The 21,260-nt window shown below is 44.8% G+C and overlaps 1 protein-coding gene across 1 annotated transcript in view; it reads right to left on the reverse strand.

The window, feature by feature from the left end:
- MED27 (mediator complex subunit 27) overlaps window positions 1–21,260 on the reverse strand; it is a 74,349-nt gene that overhangs the window by 27,356 nt on the left and 25,733 nt on the right. Inside the window, exons 3-4 of the mRNA XM_015822104.1 lie at window positions 19,238–19,368; window positions 798–891 (exon numbers count right to left, since the gene is read on the reverse strand). Of these exons, the coding sequence (XP_015677590.1) occupies window positions 798–891; window positions 19,238–19,368 (225 nt within the window). The remainder of the gene's footprint in view (window positions 1–797; window positions 892–19,237; window positions 19,369–21,260) is intronic.

Here is a 21,260-nt window from a genome sequence, read left to right on the forward strand (position 1 = left end):
AAGGAAGGAAGGAAGGAAGGAAGGAAGGAAGGAAGGAAGGAAGGAAGGAAGGCAGGAAGGAAGGAAGGAGACAGCCAATGGTTTTCTTGAGAAAGGAGGAAAAAAAATCTGTTTCATTTTCAAAACTGGCCACAAAGAGCAATCTTTGCATCAATGAGATTTGGGAAATCTGAGAATTACTGTAAGTTTTCAGCTTTTTTACGTTTATTGAAAAAAAAAAAAGGGCGTTCAAGGCAAAGTCTAGACATCTCCTGCCCCGTTACAAACATTCCAGGAAACTGCCTTGCGTTGAAAATCAACAGATATAAATAGGCATTTTTCTTTGATTAAACCCTGCTTCTTTTTTATTCTTTCATTCCTTTCCTTTAGGCACTCCTCCGCTTACCACAGTTTTATTCGTGACCGTTCAAAGCTGCAGCGGCACTGAAAAAAAATGACTTAGGACCATGTTTGACACTTACGAGGGTTGGGCTCAGTTGTGTAAGTTGAGGACTATCTGTATGGTTATTTTTATATATTTTTCCCCCATCCATTCTATTGTTGTAAGCCACCCAGAGTAGCTCCACCCTGAGATGGCTGGCCAATAAATTCAACAAATAAGCAAACAAATAAAAGTATGAGTATCTGTCAGTTTAGATCAATACCATGTATTATTCTGATGCATTTGCATTTCACAGCAACAGAGAGGGTGTCCCCCCCACATTCTGAAGAATACTTGCAATAACACCAGTGGGCCTCTTAGCTTGATAAACAACAACAGCAGAAACAACAATAACAACAACAAAGTTTTGACTTACCAACAACATGGCCGAAGTCCCGTTGGGCCGAGACAGCTGGATAGACATCTCGGCAAACATTCGGTCAATGCGGTTGATCACGTCGTCCACGTAGCTACAAAAGCAACACACACCCGTGAGTGACAGCAGCAACTCGACAATTTGCATCATGGGTAAAAGAAAAAAATGGAACCGGGACTCAATGCCGAATTATTTTCAACGGGTGGGGCAATTAGATCTTTCCAATTTTGGTCGTGAAGTCGAGGACTACCTGCTTTGCTTGGCCCGGCTTGACGTAGTATCGCTGAAAGCATCAGAATAACAGAGTTGGAAGGGACCTTGGAGGTCTTCTAGTCCAACCTCCTGCTCAGGCAATCTCTCCTTAAAACCCCCCCGTGATGGAGCACCCACAATTTCTGGAGAGAAGTCATTCCATTAATTAACTTTTCTTACTGTCAGGAAGTTTTCCCCTTAGTTCTAGGTTGGTCCTCTCCTTGAAAAGTTTCCATCCGTTGCTTCTTGTCCTGCCTTCAGGTGCTTTGGAGAATAGTTTGATTCCCTCTTATTTGTGGCAGCCCCTCAGATATTGGAAGACTGCTATCCTGTCACCCCTGCTCCTTCTTTTCATCAAACTAGACAATTCCTACAATATTTTAGCCTCCAGTCCCCTGATCGTCTTTGTTGCTCTTCTCTGCACGCTTTGCTAGAGTCTCAACCTCTTTTTTTTTACATCATGGCCACCCAAAAACTGGATGTAGAGTTTCAAGTGTGGTCTTCCCAAGGCATTTTTTTGCAGAAAGATTCCCAACCCTTCATAGGGACTGGTGTGTTAACACTGCAGAGACCACAGCCTCTGCATCCATAAATTGATTGCAGGCAACTAACACTTTCTCTCCGCTGATGGTTTTGAGTTTTACACTGGACAGATGGCTCTGTTCTCAAGCCTGACCTGTTTTGAAAACTGGATCTCATCCAGGGATCCAGTGTGTTAGCGTTATGTTTAGCAGCCCAGGCGCCGTGCAAAGCACATTTCTCCCACACAGTTTGTAAGATACATGCTGTTCATTTTAGAACTCCAGGCATGAAGCTCAACGGCCCTTCTCCTTTCCAAAACACCCCACGGTAACATAAATTTGAGTCTTTTATTTTTCCGAAAGGTAAAGGCAAAAAAAAAAAAAAAGGCAAAAATTGAGCTGGGAGGATCCTAAAGCTCTCATTCTGTCCCTCTCCATCAATTACTATTTTTTTTTTGGGTTGTTGTTGTTAATTAAAAGAACAAAAAAGTGGCACGGTGCTTGGTGTTACTTGGAACACCACCAGGTTTTTAAATACGTTAAGTGGCCGTTTGTGCTGCATGGGCCGAAAGACTGTTTCCAATTATTGGTCACCTCCAATTCTATTCCCACCCCCCAAAAAATGGAGAATGTTAGCATCTTAAAAGGAAAACCCCCTATATTTGTGGTCGAGTATGCTCGATTAGTTCATTCAGGTCGTTGTTTTTAAACAGCATTTCAATGCTACTTCCTAGCATAAAAAAGGTCCAAGCGGTTGGAAAGGTCCCTCAGAGGTCATCTAGCCCAACCCCCTGCTCAAGCATCTTGCCTTCTGGTGCTTTGGAATATAGGCTGACCCCCTCTTCTCTGTGGACAGCCCCTCAAATCTTGGAACACTGCTATCATGTCACCCCTGGTCCTTCTTTTCTCTAAACTAAACTATTAGACTAGTAATATGCCTGAAAAGCATTAAGATAAAGAGCCACATAAAAATTCATTGAGCTGGTCCCGTTTGGCAAACCCTCAAGATGCATCAAAGGGCATCAAATCACCTTCAGCCAACATGTAACAAGGATAAGGACTGTGGCCGGAGCTGGGAGATGTTGGCCTAACGCGCCATACAAAGTCACAATTAAATATGCCCCAAAGACCTGTATCCCAAATGCGTTCCCATTCTTGAAAAAAAGGACACTGATGTTATTGCCCTGGTAAGGCAGGTTGAAGAGGAAAAGAACAGACATCAAACAAGGATTTGGAGGCCATTTAAGTTTAGAGAGAAAACATTACGCGGGACATTAAACCGAGATGCTGTGACCTGCAAAGCTAACCTACCATAATTGGCTCAGAGGGAAATCATTAGTTAGGTAGATTTTCTCTGTAGGATTTGAACATCCCAGACCCCAGTTTAAGAACCTTCTTAATTTATTCCCAAACAGAGGAAAACAGAGTCAAATCTGACTCCACAACAGCATCACAAAAGTAGCCCTGGGGATCGCAAAGTCCTTCACGGTGTTTGTGTGAAAGGCAGAAAAATAAAACTCATTTCTCTGAACTTATAAAACGAAAAACAAAAAAAACGTGTCGGATCTGAAGTCTTTTCACTAAGAGGCTGGTGCATATTTTGTTGGAGATTTTTTTTTTTTGGCCTTTTTTTAAGTTTACCAAACTATAAAATACGAAAGAAAGAGTGAGAAAAGGGAGGGAAGAAAAAAGGAAGAGAAGGAAGCGTCTGGAAAAGAGGGGAGGGTGGAGGAAGAAAAACATTGACTTCCGACTCTTTATAGCGCAGTAGAATAAGTGCAGTATCCTTGACTTACAATAGGTCGTTTAGTGACTCTTCAAAGTTACGACGGCATTGGAAAAAGGTGATTCGTGGCTGTTTTTCACACTTACGTCCGTTGCGGCATCCTCAGGGTCACGTGATCAAAATTGGACCGCTTGGCAACTGACTTGTACTTATGTCGGTTGCAATGTCCCGGGGTTACGTGATCCCCATTTGCGACATTCCGACAAGCAAAGTCACTTAACAACTGAGGCAGGGAAGGTTGTAAAATGGGGGGGAAACTCACTTCGCAAGTGTCTCGCTTAGCGACGGAAATGTTGGGCTCGGCTGTGGTCGTCACGTCGAGGACTGCCTGTAGTTAAAACGCTTATTAATTTTATTTTTCCCCCTCCCCCCCGTGTTTTCAGAGGTGACGTGAGAGACCCCTGCCAAAAATACACCGGCAACTGTAACCCCAGCCCACTTCAAGGGGAAAAAAGCCTGTTTGATAAACCATGAATAGTTGGTTCTCTTAAAAATCTCATTACCACCCAGAGCCCGGGATAGGATGCGTTTCTTTTCGATTCTTTCCTCTGAAGGACTTAGTGTCAGTTTTCCGTCAATGTGCCGAAAATGTTTTGCACGCTCAGATGGGTTTCCAGTAATGCCTGCGGGAACAAGTTCATGCTTTCTTGAGTCCTGATCGCGGTGACATTTGACTTAAAAATAAATAAATTATAGGAAAGCAAGCCTGCTCTCTCTCTCTTTTTTTTTCCCCCCTTTATTTTTTTTTTTGTTTTGGCTGGGTTTACGTAGACCTTAAATTCTACGGCTGCCTTAACAAAAGTTCAGCCAGACTTTTCACGCCACGTAGGCTGTGCCCCAAAAACATTTTAAATGATATTACAAAATGGCCTGGTTTAATTCATTAATTGTTCTAGCGCTGAACCGAGACGCTCCCGACGAGGATAATAACAATAATAATAATAATAATTAAGAAATCGGTGGCAGCAAAGCGTGGGAAACGGACCCCGGTCCGCAATAAATATTAAATCGCAACAGCTACAGTAATTGCGGCATTAAATATTAAAACATCCACAGCAAAGCCATCTCCAATAATTCCAACAAAAGACAGAGCTGAAAAGCTGAGGTTGAATCACGCCTTATCAATTCAGCCTTTTTTGTTTTTATTTTCCAGTAGAAAATTGGACTGCCGACATTTAAACGTGGTTATCTTAAGAAGCAAAAGAAGGCCAGGCTTAAGTAAAACGTTATCTTGCTTTGCTGAAATATTATTTATTCCAGCAGGGGTTTCCTTTATGATATTCAACTGAAACATTTTCAGAAGTCCGTGTCTTCCTTATACGTCCCCTTCTCATTTCCTACCAACAGTTGTAGGGGTGGAACGACACGATCCTTCCTAAAAATTAAGACTTGAGTACAACATTTCTACAGCTCAACCAGACGGTTACTGGGTGAGTTTTGCCCCACTTCACACCACCCTCCTTGCCACAGTTCTTAAAGTGACTCCCTGCAGTTGTTGAATTAGTAACAAGGTTGTTAAGTGAACCTTGATTCTGCTCGTCAGAAAGTCACAAAAGGAGTGTCACGGTTCCCGACAGATGAAACTCTTCAAAAGAACTTCGAGGCATTGTTTACTTTAAAGAATCTTTATTTTGAGTAGCATAATATCGGCACTGCATAATTGAAGCCAGAAACTGAATTCCCCTCCCCTGGGCACCTAGTATCAAAGCACAATTCCCTCCTCCAATTAACAGTCATAAATCACATTCCCCAATTAGCTTGAAGCGCTGCCAATTCTTTATCAACTCTGGTTACAATAACCTTGATTCTCACCTAGGTCTAGAGTTGTTATGTCTAGCTGGACTCTCGTTCACATCCCCGCTCCCAGCCTCATCTAACTTTAAAAGCAAAAGGTAAAAGATGGCTACATTTCCATCTGTTGTCAATGCAAAAACATCTGATGTTAGCAGCGTTGACAAGGAGATCACGTGACGCCCGGGACGCTGTCATAAATATGAGCCAGTTGCCAAGTGTCCGAATTTTGATCACGTGAGCTGCAAAGGTTGGGAAGTGGTGAAAAAGAAGTCCTAAGTCACTTTTTTTCAAGGCCGCTGCAACAAACAACTGTAAGTTGAGGACTGCTTGCAAAAGCTTTCGTCCACGTGTCCCTGTCGCCACCAAGGGCTGAGTTCTATTGATCGTTACTGATTGATTACGAGATTCATCTGCCATCCGTAAAACGAACGCAAGCAAACCTTTAAATGTTAAAGTGTTAGCACGAAAATGAACCTTAAATTTTGAGCTCCCTGGCTCCTTTGCCTCCAACCTCTTGCGCGTGCAATTTTTTTTTCATTATTATTATTTCGTTGCTGGCTCCGAGTGCGCCAAGCGCTCCTGTTTCCTAAGCCAGTGCCAGCTCTCTCTTTTACCCTGGATCGCGGTAAGGGATCATATTTCTGTAGCACAAGCATTTAAGGCATACATCCGGAACTCTTCCTAGCCGTGGCTGACAAAGGAACTGAATAAATCTTGATTACGCTCTTGGACAGCACAAGGACAAACAAAGGCAGGGGATAAGCAGAAAAGATAGGATGTTGTCTCCCTTTTGGCTACTTCGTTTGAGGAGAGAAAACTTGCACTCCCATTAAGGAAGGCCAGGTCTGCTTTTGACACAAGGCAACGCAAACTTGCAGCTTTACACCCTCCGGGAACCTAGCAAGAAGGCAGGATGAGAGAAAATGAGAGAATATTGGGGCTGTCCGTCTGATTAGCGCCAATTAGAAAAATCAATCCCATTAAAGCGAGCGGGGTATCGGTGGAATCCAGACTGCTGGAGGGCAGAGATTTCCAAACCCGATAAGAATTCGGCTTGATTTAAAGATAAGAGGATTTAATGGTGGCTGGAAGGACCCTCATCTGTCATGACCCTTTCAGACAGATCAGATGGGGACGGGAAGAAATTCTGCTGACCGGCGAAGCCGGACTCCGTATTAGCAACTTGGCACTCGAACAAAGAAGAGTTAATTCTGCAGACTGCAACTTTGCAAAAAAAAAAAAGAGAGAGAGAGAGACAAGAAAGAAATACCCATTAAGCTTTGTTCGCGCTTCTTCCAGGGCATGCCACATCCACGTTGGAATACAGCACCCATAATCCCCGAACTGTCTCACAAAAAGGGTAAGAGAGCCAGTTTGGTTTAGTGGTTCAGGCACCAGGCTAGAAAATGGGAGACGGTGAGTGGGTGACTCTGGGCCAATCACCAGGAGACGGTGAGTTCTAGTCCTGCCTCCAGCATGAAAGCTGGCTGGGTGACTCTAGGCCAATCACCCGGAGACGGTGAGTTCTAGTCTCACCTTGGGCCAATCACCAGGTGACTTGTACTCCTTTGTAAGTTTGCTCTCTAAATGAACGATGGTAAACTGAGGATTCCCCTCTGCATTCAACCCCTAAAGGACTTGAAATGTCAGGCTCAATTACAGTCGTAAGACGAGGACTGCCTAGCGATTGCATCAAGGTTAATAAAAGGGAAGTGTAATTAATCGCCGCTTAGGTGCAATCCGATTAGGGTGAAAAATGGTGCAAGCCTCTAAAGCAATATATGGCTAATTGGGCGGTTCGGTTCCCAGCGGGGAACAAACAGTGCCGCTGATGCCTCCCGGGAGACCAAATTGGAAGAAGAGACGAGGAGAGGATGATTTTTGTCAAGGCGTTCATCAATCAGACGTTCTTCACGGCGATGGCGAGGCTGGCTTCGATTCAGGTTCTCCAGAATTGGCAGCTGGAACATACCTGGGACATTCCTATCCTCTTACTTAAAAACAGCAGGGTAAATAAAGGACCTTAAAATACCTGCCTTTCTGCACGGAATACAATAATAATAATAATCATAAAGTTGGGAGGGGCCTTGGAGGTCTTCTAGTCCAACCTCCAGCTCCGGCAGGAGACCCTATACCGTTTCAGACAAAGGGCTGTCCAGTCTCTTCTTAAAAGCCTCCAGAAATATTCCTGTTCTTCCTCCTTCCTGCCCAATAACAGAAGATATGGAAGGGCAGCCCACCTTATCAAGGGAGGTGCCTCTCTACCCCCTCTGATGTTCTTCTTCCAGATTTGCTGGACGTCCACCCCATTATCCCCATCCTCCAAGGCATATTACTTAGTGCAGTGGTGGCGAACCTATGGCACGGGTGCCAGAGGCGGCATTCAGAGCCCTCTCTGTGGGCACGTATGCGGTCGCCCCAGTCCTAGGCCTTCAGCTGGGTTTTATAAAACCTTTTCGCTTTAGGCCTCTGCCCCGTGTACAAAAAAAAAGGTTCAATCAATCAATTTCAACTTCTCGCTGGAAAAAAAAAGATCTTGCAAAGTTGGAATTGATTGATTGAACTTTTTAGTCCCACCCAGTCTGCCGTTACCACTGCAGCCACGCCCATCCAATGGGCCCCGCCCACCCAATGGGTCACACCCACCCAATGGGCCACGCCCACCCGGCACCCGACGATGCATAAGTGGGTTTTGGGTTGCAGTTTGGGCACTCGGTCTCTAAAAAGTTCGCCATCACTGACTTAGTGGATTACGAGAGTTAAAATATCAACGCAAAGGAAAAACACCCTTAGGGGTGCTTAAGGGTAGGGGAGAAAGATGATATAAGCTATCTGGACAATTTTGGAAATCCCAAACATTTTAAGTCGTGTCTAAGAACGTAAGATTGTCAACCTAGTAGAATGATATATCAAGGAAGGGTGATGGGGCTATCGGGGTGGGAGAAAATTTACTTATTACCAGCTAGGGAGAGAAAACCCGGCGTTCATCGGAGCCGAGGCGGGCAGGAATCCAATTGAGGAGGAGGAGGCTGCCGGGATCAAGCGCGATTTGGGAAAGGGGGAAAGGCTGAATGGCCTGCGGGAGCGGCTTAACAGCGGCTCTCTAAAATGTTAATATTGTTTTCCAATATCCGGCCGAACGGAGCAATTCGAGGGCAAGTCTGCCAATCGACTTCGCCGCAAAAGATTTGCTGGTTCTCATGGAGACGCGACGAAAATAGCTCTCCGGTTTTCCAGAGTCTTCTGACTGGCGCATGGAGAGATGAACATTCCAGCCTGAGATTCAAGAGTCGTTGGAGGAGAACAAGCGGTTTACGGAGTCGGCATCCGGGTGATCTTCGAGTTAGGCCCACAGTTGAGCCCAAAATTTATGTTGCTAAGTGAGACATTTGGCCCACTTTTTACGACATTTCTTGCCCCAGTCGTTGTGAACCGTCACAGCTGTTAAGCTAGTAATAATGGTGGTTAAGTGACTCTGACTTCCCCCGTGGCTTTGCTTGTCAGAAGGCTGCAAAAGGGAACCACGTAACCCCCACTGGGACGCTGCGACTGTCATAAATGTGAGTCGGTTGTCAAGCGTCTGAATGTAAATCATGTGGCCATAGGATGCGGCAACGGTCATAACTGTGAAAAATGGTCGCAAATTACTTTTTCCAGTGCCATTGGACCAGAGGTCTTCAAACCTGGCTCTTTGATGACTTGTGGACTTCAACTCCCAGAATTCCTCAGCCAGCATGGACCATATAAGCCAGGGTGTCTTCAAACTTGGCCCTTTGATNCACCAGGAGACGGTGAGTTCTAGTCCTGCCTCCAGCATGAAAGCTGGCTGGGTGACTCTGGGCCAATCACCAGGAGACGGTGAGTTCTAGTCCTGCCTCCAGCATGAAAGCTGGCTGGGTGACTCTGGGCCAATCACCAGGAGACGGTGAGTTCTAGTCCTGCCTCCAGCATGAAAGCTGGCTGGGTGACTCTAGGCCAATCACCCGGAGACGGTGAGTTCTAGTCTCACCTTGGGCCAATCACCAGGAGACGGTGACTTGTACTCCTTTTGTAACTTTGCTCTCTAAATGAACGATGGTAAACTGAGGATTCCCCTCTGCATTCAACCCCTAAAGGACTTGAAATGTCGGGCTCAATTACAGTCGTAAGACGAGGACTGCCTAGCGATTGCATCAAGGTTAATAAAAGGGAAGTGTAATTAATCGCCGCTTAGGTGCAATCCGATTAGGGTGAAAAATGGTGCAAGCCTCTAAAGCAATATATGGCTAATTGGGCGGTTCGGTTCCCAGCGGGGAACAAACAGCGCCGCTGATGCCTCCCGGGAGACCAAATTGGAAGAAGAGACGAGGAGAGGATGATTTTTGTCAAGGCGTTCATCAATCAGACGTTCTTCACGGCGATGGCGAGGCTGGCTTCGGTTCAGGTTCTCCGGAATTGGCAGCTGGAACATACCTGGGACGTTCCTATCCTCTTACTTAAAAACAGCAGGGTAAATAAAGGACCTTAAAATACCTGCCTTTCTGCACGGAATACAATAATAATAATAATCATAAAGTTGGAAGGGGCCTTGGAGGTCTTCTAGTCCAACCTCCAGCTCCGGCAGGAGACCCTATACCGTTTCAGACAAAGGGCTGTCCAGTCTCTTCTTAAAAGCCTCCAGAAATATTCCTGTTCTTCCTCCTTCCTGCCCAATAACAGAAGATATGGAAGGGCAGCCCACCTTATCAAGGGAGGTGCCTCTCTACCCCCTCTGATGTTCTTCTTCCAGATTTGCTGGACGTCCACCCCATTATCCCCATCCTCCAAGGCATATTACTTAGTGCAGTGGTGGCGAACCTATGGCACGGGTGCCAGAGGCGGCACTCAGAGCCCTCTCTGTGGGCACGCGCACTGTCGCCCCAGTCCTAGGCCTTCAGCTGGGTTTTATAAAACCTTTTCGCTTTAGGCCTCCGCCGCCATGTGCAAAAAAAAAGGTTCAATCAATCAATTTCAACTTCTCGCGGGAAAAAAAAAGATCTTGCAAAGTTGGAATTGATTGATTGAACTTTTTAGTCCCACCCAGTCTGCCGTTACCACCGCAGCCACGCCCACCCAATGGGCCACGCCCACCCGGCACCCGACGATGCATAAGTGGGTTTTGGGTTGCAGTTTGGGCACTCGGTCTCTAAAAGGTTCGCCATCACTGACTTAGTGGATTATGAGAGTTAAAATATCAACGCAAAGGGAAAACACCCTTAGGGGTGGGGGAGAAAAATGATATAAGCTATCTGGACAATTTTGGAAATCCCAAACATTTTAAGTCGTGTCTAAGAACGTAAGATTGTCAACCTGGTAGAAGGATATATCAAGGAAGGGTGATGGGGCTATCGGGGTGGGAGAAAATTTGCTTATTACCCAAGCTAGGGAAAGAAAACCCGGAGTTCATCGGAGCCGAGGCGGGCAGGAATCCAATTGAGGAGAAGGAGGCTGCTGGGATCAAGCGCGATTTGGGAAAAGGGTGAACGGCCTCCGGGAGCAGCTTAACAGCGGCTCTCTAAAATGTTAATATTGTTTTCCAATATCCGGCCGAACGGAGCGATTCGAGGGCAAGTCTGCCAATCGACTTCGCCACAAAAGATTTGCTGGTTCTCATGGAGACGCGATGAAAATAGCTCTCCGGTTTTCCAGAGTCTTCTCACTGGCGCGTGGAGAGATGAACATTCCAGCCTAACTGAGATTCAAGAGTCGTTGGAGGAGAACAAGTGGTTTACGGAGTCGGCATCCGGGTGATCTTCGAGTTAGGCCCACAGTTGAGCCCAAAATTTACGTCACTAAGTGAGACATTTGGCCCACTTTTTATGACATTTCTTGCCCCAGTCATTGTGAACCGTCACAGCTGTTAAGCTAGTAATAATGGTGGTTAAGTGACTCTGACTTCCCCCGTGGCTTTGCTTGTCAGAAGGCTGCAAAAGGGAACCACGTAACCCCCACTGGGACGCTGCGACTGTCATAAATGTGAGTCGGTTGTCAAGTGTCTGAATGTAAATCATGTGGCCATAGGATGCGGCAACGGTCATAACTGTGAAAAATGGTCGTAAATTACTTTTTCCAGTGCCGTTGGACCAGGGGTCTTCAAACCTGGCTCTTTGATGACTTGTGGACTTCAACTCCCAGAATTCCTCAGCCAGCATGGACCATATAAGCCAGGGGGTCTTCAAACTTGGCCCTTTGATGACTTGTGGACTTCAACTCCCAGAATCCCTCAGCCAGCGTGCCTGGCTGAGAAATTCTGGGAGTTGAAGTCCACAAGTCATCAAAGGGCCAAGTTTGAAGACCCCTTGATTGGACCTTCGAACAGTCACTAAACAAACTCTTGTTAAGTCAAGGTCTACTTGCATTGCCCCCAACANGTTAAATAACTTTCAGGATAAATCTGTAGGGACGCTGTCATAGCTGGAATGCGTCTTCTGCAGAAGCCACATCAACCATCTGTTAATCGATACGGCAGAAGAAAATTTATACTTTTCTGGGTTTTTTTTTTTCCAAGAAGGTTTTTTTTTTCTTTTTTAACAAATCGTAACCAAAACGTTAGCAGGCTGTAACCTTTAAAAGTCGGAAAATCTCCCAAGAATGCAAAACAGTCTTAGCAGCTTAAAAGGTTTAGAGCTGCTGCTATTGATTACAACATCCTTTACTGAGAAGCTGACAATTTATCGGAGGTGTGGGTGCGTGGGTGTGGGTGTTTTTCCTTGAGGGTAACGCCAGAGGAGAAGCCTGCTGCAAACACTTGTTGACTGATGAGTTTTGAAAGTCCTGATTCCATCCAATTAGAATATTATCGTACTAAAGTTAGGCATTCAGGCTGTGTAAGCGTTCAGACCCATTTCTGAAAAATGGCTGCGGCGAAAAAAAAATAGCAATTCTGCTAGAAGGATGCGGCAGCTTTAAGGAGCCAACAAGAGATGCTACGTTTTGAAGAACAAAAGAGAATGTTTGTAGCCCAGGGTTGAAAGATGGGGTCCTCGGTGCTCTCTGAGCTTGGTGCTTTTCTTGCAGACGTTTCATGACCCAACTAGGGAACCTCATCAGTGCTGGAAGGGAGTTAGGTTTGCAGGGAGGAGGAGGAGGAGGAGGAGGAGGAGGACTGAGGGGTCCTGGGTGCTCTCTGAGCTTGGTGCTTTTCTTGCAGACGTTTCATGACCCAACTAGCTAACATCATCAGGGCTGGTAAGGAGAGTGCTAGTAAGGAGGATACAGAGTGTTTACTAGCCCTGATGATGTTACCTAGTCCCACCTTAGGCATTAAAGTCAGCTGAGTGACTTTGGATCTGTCATCAGGAGACTGTGAATTCTAGTCCCACTTTAGGCATGAAAGCCAGCTGGGTGACTTTGAATCAGTCGCCAGGAGACGGTGAGTTGTAGTCCTGTCTTAGGCATGAAAGCTGGCTGGGTAACTCTAGGTCAATAACCAGGAGACAGTGAGTTCTAGTCCTGCCTTAGCCATGAAAGCCAACTGGGTGATTTTGCACCAATCACCAGGAGACTGGGAATTCTAGTCCTCCCTTAGGCATAAAAACCAGCTGGATGATTTTGCACCAATCACAAGGAGACTGGGAGTTCTAGTCTCACTTTAGGCATGAAAATTAGCTGGGTGACTTTGGGTCAATCACCAGGAGACAGTGAATTATAGTCCCACCTTAGGCATGAAAGCTGGCTGGGTGACTTTGGGCCAGTCACTCTCCCTCAGCCCAGCCCACCTTACAGGGCTGTCGTTGCGAGGAAAATAGGAGGCGGAAGAAGCATTAGGTACGTTCCGTGCCTTATAAAAATAATAAAGGCAGGTTACAAAGAAATAGATAAACGTGATAGTAAAAAAATAAAATAAAAAGTCTACCTGATTCTTCCATCTCCTTCCCACCCCACCGGTCTTAAGCCTCTCCCGTATTTTCCTCCAGCACCTCTTGGTCTCCTTACCAATGTGAGACTCGACACAAGTGCTCAGAGATTAAGAATGCTTCCTCCACAGGAGCCCCCACCTCCTCCTCACTGCTCCAAATATGCTATTAGTCCATTTGCAATTCCAAAAGATTCTATTAAGACAGAAAGACTTGGCTCTCCAGATGAATGACTTTGTTCCTGGGAAATTGCTGACCCAGCCGGAACTGCCAGCCAGACCATTTTTATAAGTCATAATTCAGAGACATATTTGCCCATCCAAAATAAATAGACGCTGCCGTAGTAACGCTTTCCGAGGCCGTGAGAGCTGAACGAGAATCTGTCTTTTGTGACAAAGCTCATGGAGCGGGACGGAACTGTAAAGAGTCAACGAGGTTGTACACTAGTCCTCGGCTTACGACTGTTCATTGAGGGACCGAACGGAGTCACAACGGCGCTGAAAAAAAGTGACTTAGGACCGTCTTTCAAACTTATGGCTGTTGCACATCCCCACGGTTACGGGATCAAAATCCGGTCCCACCCAATTTTAAGACAGCTGTGATTAAATCTTGATTAAGTTCTGGAGATCTCTGGAGCTTCGTTGCTATTGAAAGCTTATGTACTTTGCTCTTTTTATAAAAGAAAGAGTAGAGTAGAGTAGAGTAGAGTAGAGTAGAGTAGAGTAGAGTAGAACAGAAAATAAAATATAGAATAGAATAGAATAGAATAGAATAGAATAGAATAGAAGAGAAGAGAAGAGAAGAGAAGAGAAGAGAAGAGAAGAGAAGAGAAGAGAAGAGAAGAGAATAGGAATTTTGGACAGCTAGCAATAATTGTCCAAAGGAGCACAGATTACTTTTTTTTGTTTTCAAATAAAGATCATCCCATCCCAGCCTTCTTTAAAATCATTGCTACGTAATTTTCTGCAGGGGATGCATTAAGGAAGCAAGAACAGCTTGTATATCAGTCAAGCAATGTTTTCACGCTGGATTCTAACTGCCATCTTAAATAGCGTGAGTTAATGTAATGGCTTGGTGGAACTGCTCTCTGGATTCGAGGATGTTCTGCCAAGCCTCATAAGTTGTAAGCCGAGGACTAAACTGTACACAGAGCCCTGGATGTAAGCCACACTTACGTAGGGGACAAGCTGAAGGGTGATTTACAGGGTCAAGATGGACCCAGACCTAGAGGCTCCATCGAAGTTGGCCGGATCAAGATTATGTTTGCCCTCTGACTTTCTCTTTCTGAAATCGTAGCTACCAGCGAAATGGCAAGGAACACGGAGTCATACATCATACTGCACTTATCAGGAATTGCTGACAGGGAGCAGATCGCCTTCCCAATAAGGGACTTTAAAACGAAGGAAGGAGCGATTCCTTGTAGGCTTCTGATGTCCCGTGCATTTTGAATGCTTCCTGGCTAGGAGAAAAAATACAGTTTTCCTCGGAGAATCCTGCTCTTATTAAGCACACTCGGAGGGCACCCGCAAAGCCTCGGCGCTGGCTTGGCGCCGCCCTGCCAGGTGACCTGGTAGAAACCGAAAAATCCCAATTCTTCTCTGCCTGCCCATCCTGCGTCTCCTGGCGAGTAATTCAAAGTCACCCAGCTGGCTTTTTTTTCATTTTTACTGGTAAAATTTCAGGCCGAGGACCCTTGCAGTGAAAACGCAAGGAATAAATGCAGATCGTCCTCCACTTATGACCGTTGACTTGGGCTTGTCGGGAGGTGGCAAAATGGGGATCGCGTGACCCCGGGACGGTGCAACCGTCACAAATACGAGTCAGTGGCCAAGCGTCTGAATTTTGATCACGTGACCCGGGGGAGGCTGCAACGGTCGTAAGTGTGAAAGTCATCAGTCTCCTTTTTCAGTGGCGTTGTATCTTCGAACGGACACTAAATGAATCGTTGTAAGCCAAGGACCACCTTTACGCCTAAAGTCCCACTGAAAATCATTTAAATTAGTGGCCACCCCATCCTCAGATAGCCCCCTAAGTTGATTATATAGACCCACTTGAACAAAATGCAGAGGTATCTTCCCCCAGCTGATATCGTTCTTCCAAAATCCACTCTGGTTTTTTTTGGTTTTTTTTACACTGGCTAATTTAATGTCCCCAAAAATGCAATCTGCGAGGAACGGCATGATAAGCCGCACGAGCGGATATCAAAAACATCTCCTTTCATACCGCCCGTTATTGGAAAATGATCTCTTCCTTATTAATGCAATTCCCCTTTTGTATAAAAAAGGGATCTCCGTCTCGAAAAAAGCACACAGTATTTTAATCTTTAATTATATTAACTCTTCCAGGAGGAAGCAGCGACCCAGGCCTGTGGATTATTCTTTTATTGCATATTATCTCGGCGGTGCTTAATGAATATTGTTACAGAATGCAGCATTTGCCAGTAAGGGTCTGTGAGTGCGAGAGAAAGAGAGCGACACACACACACACACACACACAGAGAGAGAGAGAGAGAGAGAGAGAGAGAGAGAGAGAGAGAGAGAGAGAGAAAGAAGCCAAAATCAGTGTTGTAGTAAAGATATTTAGAAGAGTAGAAGTTATTACTCGAAGTTTAGCTTTTTCTGTCTCTCCGGAATAGAAGCCTTTACTTGATCAGATATCATTTGTGACTTTTTTGCTACAGCAAGTCGTTGTTTGCACCCACAGTTAGGATTGTGCAAAATTCCTACAAAGTTGTACAGATAGAGGAAGATAACAAAGGCTTGATACAGGACAAATTTTATCTATAAATTAAAATCTATCCATCTTATCTATCTATCTATCTATCTATCTATCTATCTATCTATCTATCTATCTATCTATATCTATCAACCACCTATATCTCTATCTTATATATTTATCATCTATCTATATCCATCTCTCCTTCATCTATATCTATCTCATCCATCATCTATATCTATCTTATCTATCATCCATCTCTCTGTCTCTCTATCTTTCTATCTATCTCATCTATATCTATATCTATCTTATCTATTTCTATCTATCTATCTATCTATCTATCTATCTATCTATCTATCTATCTATCTATCTATCTATCTATCTATCTATCTATCTATCTATCTATCTATCATTTCTATCTATCTAATCTATCTCATTTATCCTATATCTATCATCTATACCTATCCTCTATCTATATCCATCTCTCTCTCATCTATATCTATCTATCTCATCTATCATTTATATCTACCTATATCTATATCTATATATATATCCTTATCTATCTATCTATCTATCTATCTATCTATCTATCTATCTATCTATCTATCTATCTATCTATCTATCTATCTATCTATCTATCTATCTATCTATCTCCATCTCTCTCAATCTATCTATCCCGTCCATTCTATTCATCCATTCGTCCATAAGAAATTCTCCAGTTTTTTACTGACATCCCCAACTGTACTTTGCCCCCCCACACCCCCAAAAAAAGTGCTAACAGTATAGATTAATCTACTTCAGCTTGATATGACCATGGAAAGCTCAGAGAGATTCTTTATTACGGCCAATGACACATTACAGACATAAAACGAGCATTAGTTGTGAAATTAATTAAGCGTGTCAATCTAACGGCTGCGCGTCTTGCATATTACATGACTAAATTTGGCACTTCTGAAAAAGAGAGTTATTGGAATCCGAGAATGATTGTTGCATATAAAACTGATCAGAATGACTGGGAAACTTGATTAAGTGGGAGGCTATCAGCTCAAGGTGGAGAGCGACATAAAACAAGAGAGGGTGGGTCTATTCTCCACTGAATTTGGTTTCTAAACGCTTTTTACAATCTGGAGGAGAAGTTGTTTCCAGACTCTTACTCTGCAGACAAAAAGAGAGAAAAGAGTCACAGCCCTTTGTGGGGGGTTTTCTGTGGGGGGGGGGGCAGAGGAGAAAAAGAGAGAAGAGCAAAGAAGGGGGGGGGGCAAACTTAGCCCATTTCAAGGAATTACATTTAAACATAGCTGACAGTGTTGAGGTTTGATTAGTTCTGATTCCAGGGGAAATCTCCATTTTGCCTTTCATAAATAAAGCCTTGACTAGCTATATAAAAATTAAGTAAGTACATAAATATATTTTAAATCCAGAATTGAGATATCTATCCGTCCATCCATCCATCCATCTCTTCCTTCCTCTCTCTATCTGTCTGTCTCTGTCCTTCACACCAATCCTATCTATCTATCTATCTATCTATCTATCTATCTATCTATCTATCTATCTATCTATCTATTCATCCATCCATCCATCCATCTTCTTTCTCTCACACAATCTATCTATTTATCGATCCACTGATCCATCGATCTATCCCCTATCTATCCATTTACGTCACCTCTCTCATTCACAACACCTCTCTCTCTCTCTCTCTCTCTCTCCCTCCCTCCCTCCCTCTCTTTCTCCATCCTTCCATATCATCCACCAAATCTCAGATGGTAGAGACTGAATTTAGTCCCCATCTGTGAACGTGAGCCTAATTTATTCTCCCACAGTCCATCCAAAAGAATTTTAACCTTAACTGAATTTTAAATGCATGTTTTTATTTATGGGTTTAAGGGTTTATATTGTGTTTTGATCATATGACAGTAAGCCACTTAGAGTCACCTCGGCGAGATGGTCAACAAAGATGTTTGCTTGTAATTTAAAAAAAAAAAAGACAGGGAGGGGGCTAGCCAAAGATTTGGAGAATCTGCTTGTGTGGATCACATTGTTTAACCATAAAATGTGGGCAGCACTGGCTCTGTTCCCCCCTTGTTTTCAAACTATGATGGAACCTGGTTAGGGGAGCTGTCAAATTTCAGGATCTAATCGCGCACGTTCCATAGTGCTCCCAAAATCTCCGAAGAGAGGGCGAGAAATCGAAAAGCTATTCCACAAAATGTTCTCTTATTCCCTCTTTTCCGGGTCTCTCTCCCCCCCCCACCAAAGTGCCTGAGATTCCTTGTTTAAATCGCATCCCAACCAGACAAAACCTATTTCTTCACACAGTAGGAAAGTCCGGGGGGGTGGGTGGGAAACGAGAAGCTCATCTCGGAGTTTTAAGCAATTATTTAATTTCAGCCATCCTTCCATTTTTCTTGTCAGCCTGATGGAGAATAATGAGCAAATCGGAGAGACGGGGAGAAACTTGCTAACAAAGCACGGAGCCGGCTTTGTCGAGTGGGGAGGACGGCTGAAAAATTCACACACACACACAAACACACACATGTGCACGCACGCACCTAGATACACACACACACACACCCATGGCAATCAGTCAGTCTGCAAATGGTGGCAGCTAGGTGGAAAACCGAAAACAAATGGAAACTGTGTCCTTGAATGCCCTCGCTCGAATCTGCCCATCTCAGCTACTTCCAAGAGGGGCTCCATCCTATCCCACAATGCAGCAGGAGCCTCTGGATGATGGTCTTCGTCCAGGCCCCAATAGGCAATCACCACAAAGGAGGAGCCCTTGATAGTGTAAGACCTTCCTTCCTTCCTTCCTTCCATCCATCCATCCATCCATCCATCCATCCTTCCTTTTCTTCTCCCATATCATTCCCTCCCTTGCCCTTCCTTCCTTCCTTCTTTCCTTCCTTCCTTCCTTCTCCTATATCATTCCCTCCCTCCCTTCCTTCGTTCCCGCCTTCCTTCTTCTCCCATATCATTCCCTCCTCCCTCCCTCTTCCTTCCTTCCTTCTTTCCTTTTCTTCTCCCATATCTTTCCCTCCTCCCTGCCTCCCTCCCTCTCTCCCTCTCATTCATTCATTCATTCATTTTATTATATTATACTATTAAAAGACACAAGAAATACATTAAGTTATTTTAATACAATGACAGGGGATCGCCCAATCGTCAGGAGACGGTGAGTTCTAGTCCTGCCTTAGGCACGAAAGCCAGCTGGGTGACTTTGCGCCAATCACCAGGAGACGGTGAGTTCTAGTCCTGCCTTAGGCACGAAAGCCAGCTGGATGACTTTGCGCCAATCACCAGGAGACGGTGAGTTCTAGTCCTGCCTTAGGCATGGAAGCCAGCTGGGTGACTTTGGGCCAATCACCAGGAGACGGTGAGTTCTAGTCCTGCTTTAGGCATGAAAGCCATCAGGACGTCTGACCCTCAAAAATCTGGATTCCTCTTGTAAACCAGATTCCATTCAAATGCCTTTCACACGCGCACCCGTCGGACACTTACTGAGGGGGTAACACCAAGGTGGTGGGCTGAGCCTTCGGCCTTCGCTTGGCAGAAACTCCCATTTGATTGGCTGACCGCTTCAAAGACTGCTGATTCAGAAGACTAGAGGCCAGGCCCGTGTGATACTGTAGCTGGAAAGAAGAATAAAAATGTTACGATGCTCACGAGGTTGATGGGACAAAATTCTAGAAATTCTAGAAAAGAATCAGGCTGCTTTAGATTTGGTAATAGCAACAACAACACTTTCTATTGGATAGATGATACTAGCTTGGTCTAGTGGTTAAGGCACCAGACTAGACACCGGGAAACCGGGAGTTCTAGTTCCCTGCCTTAAACGTGAAAGACGGATGGGTGACTTTGGGCCAATCCCCAGGAGACAATGAGTTCTAGTCCTGCCCATTGTGGCTGTACGTCCAGGACTATTTGTGTAACGCTGAAACACCCTGCAAAGTGAGATCTAAATTTAATAAGGGGACAATTATTATTTTTTCCCCCTTGTACATTTGGTCACTTTTTTCTTTCCTTCCACTTCACTTTCAACACGCTTGGTTTAACCACAATCCCAAACCTGGTTTGAGAGGTCAAGAACCTTCCCTTCTCTCTCTTTGGTCCTACTTTTGACTTGGATCACCTTAGCAAAAATCGAGTCTGCTTTTTTTGGGGGGGGGGAAGACCGGTCGTAAGCTAAGGGACAAACTTAATTTGTGGAAATGCCTGTTCTTTTGGCTAACCTTGATTCTCCGTCAGTAATGTTGATGCCTTGGAGAGAGTTAGTAACTTTGTTCTCTCTGCATTCTTCGTTTTTGGCCAAAGACTGAGCAGATAGGAACACACACACACACACACACACACACCAAAGATGTCTTTCTTCCAATTTGAAGAAAATCAAGCCAATTACAATTCTGAGGGTCAGCATATATCCCACTAAAAGCACCTCACCTTTTAAGGGACTTGGAACAGGCCCACTGGGCCAATCCAAATATGATAAATTAAGCGGTCCCGGTTTCTTAACTATACGTGCCCCATAATCGGAAGCTCAATTAAGATAATGCGCGGGTTAGACCTCTGCCATTATAATTTGGAGCCGGAGAGCAGAGGAAGGAAACTGACGGGACCATTAAAGTAATGGATCGTTATTAGTCCTAGGCATGCCGTGCTCAGGAAAGGGGATTGAAAGGAATGCCACAAGAGGAGAGGGTGGAAAGAAGAAGCTTATTGGTGCAGAGAGACTGGAAATCATAAATGAAAATCCAGCGTTGTGAATCTGAAGTCCTGGGTGCTCTTTGAGCTGGCAGACGTTTCGTGACCCAGCTAGGGAACATCATCAGGGCTAATGAGTGTGGCTTGCTCCCTGTTTATATACAGTAGCTCTGCGTTTTCTTGCAGACATTTCATTAGCCAACCAGGGAACGTCATCAGTTATTAGAAGGAAGTGGGGTGGGTGGAATAGAGGAGGAGGAGGACTGTGGGGTCCTTGGTGCTCTCTGAGCTTGGTGGTTTTCCTGGAGATGTTTCATGACCCAACTAGGTAACATCATCAGTGTTAGAAGGGAGTGGGGTTTGTGGAGAGGAGGAGGAGGAAGAGGGGGAGGAGGAGGACTGTGGGGTCCTCTCTGAGCTTAGATGTTTTCTTGCAGACGTTTCATGACCCAGCTAGGGAACATCATCAGGGCTAGCGGGTGTGACTTGCTCCCTATTTATATACAGTAGCTCTGGGCTGGGTTGTTTTCTTGCAGATATTTCATTATCCAACTAGGTAACATCATCAGAGCCAATAGGGAGTGGGTTTTGTGGAGAGGAGGAGGAGGAGGAGGAGGAGGAGGAGGAGGAGGAGGAGGAGGATTGTGGAGTCCTTGTTGCTCTCTGAGCTTGGTAGTTTTCTTGCAGACGTTCCATGATCCAACTAGGTAACATCATCAGCGCCAATGAGTATGGAGTCTAGTGTATGAGTACGCTAATTACATAGTAATATTTGTGTAAATATTTTCTACCTTTCAGAGTGAGCAGCAAAAACAAAGGAATG

This window comes from Protobothrops mucrosquamatus, unplaced genomic scaffold (assembly GCF_001527695.2).
Source record: "Protobothrops mucrosquamatus isolate PMUCROS unplaced genomic scaffold, P.Mucros_1.0 scaffold1463, whole genome shotgun sequence".
Taxonomy (NCBI): Eukaryota; Metazoa; Chordata; class Lepidosauria; order Squamata; family Viperidae; genus Protobothrops; species Protobothrops mucrosquamatus.